General features: G+C 45.5%; 1 protein-coding gene across 1 annotated transcript in view; it reads right to left on the bottom strand.

Annotated features, from left to right (window-relative positions):
• Positions 1-2,572: 2,572 nt before the first annotated feature.
• DOCK11 (dedicator of cytokinesis 11) overlaps positions 2,573-6,872 on the bottom strand; it is a 91,394-nt gene continuing 87,094 nt past the window's right edge. Inside the window, exons 49-51 of the mRNA XM_032227837.1 lie at positions 6,387-6,597; positions 3,451-3,641; positions 2,573-2,716 (exon numbers count right to left, since the gene is read on the bottom strand). Coding sequence (XP_032083728.1) covers positions 2,573-2,716; positions 3,451-3,641; positions 6,387-6,597 — 546 coding nt within the window. The remainder of the gene's footprint in view (positions 2,717-3,450; positions 3,642-6,386; positions 6,598-6,872) is intronic.

The following is a 6,872-nucleotide window of genomic DNA, read 5'->3' as shown; positions in this document are numbered from 1 at the left end:
AACATCAAAAGGGATGCGTCAATGCTGGGGAATTCTGGCAGTTGGTCCACCTATTTTCAAGCTGCCTAGTGACAGGTTGGCAGTCCAAGGGTCTTGGGGAGGCGCCATTCTTCGTAGCTGGGTGTGCACACCTGGCACCTGCTTTCCATGCTCTGTTTCCCATTGACAAGCACAGTTCTGGGAAGAATTGTGTTTACAATTCTCTGTGTTTACCTAATTTGCTTGAGCAAAGAGCAGAAGGTTAGCTGGGTTGATAAGAATCGAAGCAGAACTGGTTTGCCCAGCTGGACAGCAAACTTCCTCCTTTCCATTTTCCGATCCCACTTTCAAAAATTATGGAGAACCCCCAAAAGAGATTTTGCTTGTATGGGCTGTATATCTACCAACATTGACCATATTAAGGTGTGCCTCTGTAGAATATTGTTAAAATAATCCTACGAGATTAACGTAACTAAAATATGTTTGGGGAGGGGAGAAAAACAACCCCTACTTTTTGAACAAATAAAAACAATAACGAGAAGAGGGACAGAGCTTTAAAATTTGGCAAACCCCTTCAGTATCTGGCAAGTAATTTTGGTTTTGTGGATCCCCGGGGAAATCCCCGGAGGTCCTTCGACACGCTTGAAGCAATACTGAAAACCCGAGAAAAGTCTGGCCCCAAATTGTTGGAAATGTAAAAAAAAACAACACCAGGCCCTTTTTATCATATGTGGTAGATGTGCAAAAATGAGGCAAAAAACTATTGGAAAATGATCCAATCATGGTTAGAACTAATGGTGGGAGCCCAAATCCTGTTTAAACCGGAAATTTTTCTCCTAGGTATAATACCGGAGGGGTTTAAGAAAGGTACACTTTATTTAATTATACATGTACTAACTGCGGCGCGCATAACTTATGCCCAATATTGGAAAAAAGAAAATACACCATCAGAGCTAGATATAATCAGGAAAGTGTTGGCCTGTGCGGAAGCAGATAGGTTCACTCTTGAACTTAAAAATAAAGGGGAAGACTTGCCTACAACTCAAGAATGGACATTGAAAGTTACAAACTTAGCCGAGATGGCTAAAATATCTGCATATCTTAAAGATCACTCAAATGAGAGATATAAACGAGACTGGAAAAAATGGATTGACTATATACAAAATAAATACGGGACCAAGAAATTCCAGTTAGCCTATGCTTAAGATCAGAAATGATTTAAATTGTTTAAAGTTAGCTCAGCAAGAAGAAGCTAAGGTCAATGTAGAATGTCATTAATTTCTTTATTTCTTTTTTCTCAATAGATTTCAGATTGTGTTTGTTAAAAATCCATACCGTGTACGGGTTCTGGGAAGTCGGGGGGGGGGAGGGAGGAAGGGGGGTTGGGTGGAGGGTGGAGGGAGGGAAGGGTATGCATTAGACTAGACAAGAATTTGGTGGTAAACTAGAATTATTTTGACATACAAAAAATTGTACTTCGATGTCTTACTGATTGAGGAATGATGAAATGTTTGTTTTAAAAGAAATAAAACTTTTGAACACAAAAATAAAGGGGAATCGGAATATTTTGAAGTCTGGAATAGATTTTATGACTGGTATAAGACAAGGTGACAAGACTGGAACAAACTGTACATACTGTGATTGGACAGAAGGATTGACAACGTATTAAGTAGGCTAATTGTCAATAGTTGTGACTAGCTGTATATAATGTGAATGTATAGTCACTCCGACTTCAGGTTGCTTTAAATGTAAAAAATGATAAAAATATATGGAAAAAGCCTGACCTCCATTCATCTCCTGTAGTGAAGTTATGTTATTTTCCTTATCACTGACAGTTCCGATAGAATCATAAAATTCTAACTGGCTCATATAAATAATCAACTACAGCCCATTGTTAAAAGACTACGAAGGAAGACAATCAATAAACCTCAAACCAAGAGATGTTAATGCGATAAAAGGAACCTTTCAGCCGTGCTCACAGGAAGTGGCCATCCTTACCTGGGGAAGGGGCTGCTTCTGGGGGCAGGGCTCAGAAGCACCCTCCCCAAATCCAGGTGTAGGGCAGATGGCCTCTCCTTGGACCAGATAACCTAACCAGAGCCAGGAAGCACTTGACTGATAAAGTCCAGCATTTTGAACGGTACCCAGAAATTCAGGGGTTGGTCAGCACTGAGGTTCCATCACACCGTCACCCAACAAAAGGGCAAACGACAAAACCGCGCCCGACTAAACCGCGTCGCTAAAACCGCGACGTCATCAACGCGGCGACAACAGCGCGGAGACAGAAGGGCGCTTTACAACAGCGCGTCGACAGAAAGCCGATTTAACTTAAGGTAAGGGTTAGGTCTAGGGTTAGGTTTAGCGTTACGTTTAGGGTTAGGGTTAGCGTTACGTTTAGGGTTAGGGTTAGCGTTACGTTTAGGGTGAGGTTTAGGTTTAGGGTTAGGTTTAGTTTTACAGCGCGCTTCTGTCGCCGCGCTGTTGTTGGCGCGATTCAGCGCTCGTTCATCGGAGCGCTTTAGAACACGCGGTTTTGTCACCGCGGTTTAGTCGGGCGCGGTTTTGTCGTTCGCCCTTTTGTCGGTGAACCCCATCACACAAGGAAGTCGTAAGGCGCCCAACTCCGCCATACCAACCTGAACATGTCCTTGAGTTCGGCCACCTTCTTCGTGGGGTATTTGCTGGAGAGCTTGTCATCCAAGAAGGCTCGGGCGTAGGCCAGGGGTCCAGCGTTGACCTAACGCCATGTCCCCCACAACAGAGGTACAGAGATGACCCAAACAGAGAGAGAGAGAGAGAGAGAGAGGGAGGGAGGGAGGGAGGGAGACAGACAAATTAAGGAGATCTTGGAAGCTGGATCCCAGTGACTCTGCACTGCTGGTGATGCTCCGCATTGGTGGTCTTCAAAGCAACCGTGTGCCCCCCTCCCCCCCAGGAATTTGAGGAGCACCAGAACTTAAACATAAACAACTGGGAGCAGAAAGCTCAGCTTTGTAAAGGCTACACCTAGCCTATTTCAGGCCTGGCCTTCAAATGGTAGGAATTGGTGGCCCTGATTTTAAGCAGTCAAGGTACTCTAGGTGCTTCCTGTCGCTCCAAAGGACATTTTGGGGGGGGGGGGTGTCTTCCTCTAACTCCCTTGCATTAAACGCATAAACACAGGAGAAACGCCAACAGCCCAACAGACCCGCTATGATTTCTGGAATATCTGGGGAAGGATCCTAGGTCTTTCGGAGCAGTGAAAATTATACAGTGGGCTTCTTGCCCGTGAAAACCAGAAAGGAAGGGGTTGTACCCCAAGATTTATGGCCGTGAGAATCCTTTTGTGGCTTGTTCAGCAAACTGTGCTTCAACTGTTGGCAGTTTACAGCAGAGAAGACCCTTGAGAGCACAAGCCGAAGGAGCATGTCAGCTAAAAATTCACCTCCCCATTTCCAGCCAGGAAGATACTGACTGTGCCCAGCTGCTTACTTGCACTGAAACGGCGCCCTGAAGTTTCAACTGCAGCTGGATCATGTCCACATCTGGCGAAGCACAGAGCTGCTGCAGCTCGGAGGTCTTGTCCCGGATTTCATCCGTTGCCACGTCGATGGGCTTCAGGTTGACTTGCTGTTCGCATCGGACGGGGATTCTTTTCTTGACATACGGGAAAGAGTGGCAGGCTAGGGGAAAAAGGAGGAAGCCGCAGAAGCGCCAATGAAGAGAACGAAGAGTTCTCCACCTACAAGCTCCAGCTCAAAATAAATCTCTGCTTACGAGGAAGGAAGCCCCCCCCTTACCGCCTACACTCTGACCTAAACACAGTACACAGAATTGTCTGCTACAACATCCTACCCGTCCTATCCTACCTACTTCAGCTTCAACCACAATTAATACACAAGCACACAATCGATACAAACTCAAGGTCAACCGCTCCAAACTCGTTTGCAGAAAATACCACTTCAGCAGCAGAGTGGTCAACACCTGGAATGCTCTACCCGAACTCCGTTGTTACATCCTCAAACCCCCAAAACTTCAACCTTAAACCGTCTACCGTGGACCTCACCCCGTTGCTAAGAGGTCCGTAAAGGGGGCGTGCATAAGCGCACCAGCGTGGCCACCGTCCCTGTCCTCCTGTCCCCATTTATCTGTATTCATTTCCTTTGTTCATATCCATGTTCAGACTTTTATACCTGCCATCTTGTACATGTTCAACAAACTACAAGTATGAAAACGAGATGAAGGTTCTAATCAGCCTCTTTGCTCTCCCTTACTCTCCCTTTGTCTTGGGGTAAAGGGGGAAAAAAAGCTTTCTTGACAGACCACTGATATCAACAATGCAGACTGGGAAATTCAACGTCTCTGCAAACTTTCCCACGGGGCGCGTGAAATGCCCGTAGGAGGTCAAAATTAGGCATCGTTGCACAACGGCGCTCTCTGAGCGTGCGAGATTGTTAAATCTCCTAATTTGGGGAAATTCTCACTCTCTGGTGTCCAAGATGACGGAAGCCCTTGAGAAATTGTGCGAGGACTTTCTGGGTCTTCACAAAAAGGCTCAGGACTAGGATGGATGTAAGGGGGAACGAGATCCCAAGGGAGGAACACGGGAGATTTGCCAAGAAGTCAATAGGAGTCGAGACATTAAAAAGGGCAAGAGATGATGGATAGATTCAGAATACTTCTTAATGTAGGACTTGCTTTATTAAGAGTTAGAAAATAGAGGTAGAAATTTGAAACGGGGAAAATATTACTATGTATACTGCTATGTAATATATTACCATTACTCGTAAAGGTAAAGGTTCCCCTCGCACATATGTGCTAGTCGTTCCCGACTCTAGGGGGCGGTGCTCATCTCCGTTTCAAAGCCGAAGAGCCAGCGCTGTCCAAAGACGTCTCCGTGGTCATGTGACTGGCATGACTAAACGCCAAAGGCGCACGGAACGTTGTTATCTTCCCACCAAAGGTGGTCCCTATTTTTCTACTTGCATTTTTTTTTTTACCTGCTTTCGAACTGCTAGGTTGGCAGAAGCTGGGACAAGTAAAGGGAGCTCACTCTGTTACACGGCGCTAGGGGTTCGAACGGCCAAACTGCCGACCTTTCTGATCGACAAGCTCAGCGTCTTAGACACTGAGCCACCGTGTCCCACTTACAATTACTATGTAGACGTAAACGTTAGAAGTTGAAAGAGCATTATCCTGTATACCTGAATAGTATTAGTATTGTTATTAGTAAGGTGTATAAAGTTAATTGACCCAGACGATACACTGTTCACTACACACACACACACACACACACACACACACACACACACACACACACACATCTCAAAGAAAAATGATAAATAAAATTATTATTTTTAAAAAAAAGGCTTGGGACGAGACCTCAGTCATGGTCCAAAAGGTCTGTAAGAAGGACAGTGGTTAGGGTGCCTCCTCCCACATGGGGTCAGAGTACCTAGGGGTAAATGAAGGCAGAGCTCTCATCAGAGTAGATGATGACCAGGTGCAAATTGTCGTTCTTTGGAGACATTATATGAAGGCCCAGCTCTGTGGAATAGACTCCAGGGCTGGAAAAGGTGGAGGGAGAGGACAATTAGTAGATGAAGATTGTGGTAGACACATCTTCATCTTCATCTACTTCAAATGGCTCCATTGCTGGAAGGCTTGAAGGGACAGATTAGGAACAGATCCACCTGGAGGAAATCTCTTGTAGGTGGACACTAAGAGTGGATGATGGGACTACAATGAATTTTAGAAAGGGATTCAGTGGCTCAGTGGCTAAGACGCTGAGCTTTTCGAACAGAAAGGTCGGCAGTTCGGCGGTTCGAATCCCTAGCACCGCGCAACCGAGTGAGCTCCCGTGACTTGTCCCAGCTTCTGCCAACCTAGTTCGACAGCATGTTAAAAAATGCAAGTAGAAAAATGGGAACCACCTTTGGTGGGAAGATAACAGCGTTCCGTGCGCCTTCGGCGTTGAGTCATGCCAGCCACATATCCACGGAGACGTCTTCGGACAGCGCTGGCTCTTCGGTTTTGAAACGGAGATGAGCAGCGCCCCCTAGAGTCGGGAACGGCTAGCACATATGTGCGAGGGGAACCTTTACCTTTACCTTACAATGAATTTGTAGACTTCTGGCTTTGGGGACATTGAGATGAATTAAGGACCACCTCCACTGAATATGGTCTTCTTCTAGATTTCAGTGTTTATCTCTCTTGAGAGAAATAGTTTATTTATTGGCCTCCATTTCAACAAATGGGAGGCAGCCTTAGCCTTTGAGTTGCATCGTTTTAAAATTCCGTGTTCATAATTGTATAACGAGATGGAGTCTTTGTTTTTCTTAAATCAGCCAAAGAATTTGTGAGATATGTAATCGGTCTCTGAGTTACTTAACATTTAAAAAAAAACATACACACACAAACACACTCACTAGTGAGGATAGTTCGCCTCTTGCACTGCTCCTCCACGCTTCCATGTTTCTTGCCGGACAAGGTGTACGGAGTCTCGAAGACAAACTGGTTGATGTTGTGGTTCCTTTCGAATCCCGTCTTCCTCTCCGAAAGCTCCTTCTCGTCAAAAAATGGCTTCAGGTAAGTCACCTGAATGTGGGCGTACTTGGCGTCCAAATCTTTGGGGTTCACCTGGAGTAAGAAAATGGAAAAAGTCTGAATCAGAGGTGGGTTCCTACCAGTTCGCACCTATTCGGTAGAACCGGTTCGTCAAATCTACCGAACGGGTTAGAAGAGGTTCCACCAGTGGACCCGGAAAGCAGGCCACACCTACAGAAGAGGTTCCAAATTTTTTTGAAACCCACCACTGGTCCTTGGATGTGATTATTCTACACTATCATGCTCATATTTATAAAACTCAGTGCCTCTGTGAAAGGTAAGGATGACTACTGCGTTTGTGGTGCAAT

Source organism: Thamnophis elegans, chromosome 12 (assembly GCF_009769535.1).
Source record: "Thamnophis elegans isolate rThaEle1 chromosome 12, rThaEle1.pri, whole genome shotgun sequence".
NCBI lineage: Eukaryota > Metazoa > Chordata > Lepidosauria > Squamata > Colubridae > Thamnophis > Thamnophis elegans.
Note: the sequence above shows the minus strand (reverse complement) of the source record. Positions and strands in the feature narration are given on the sequence as shown.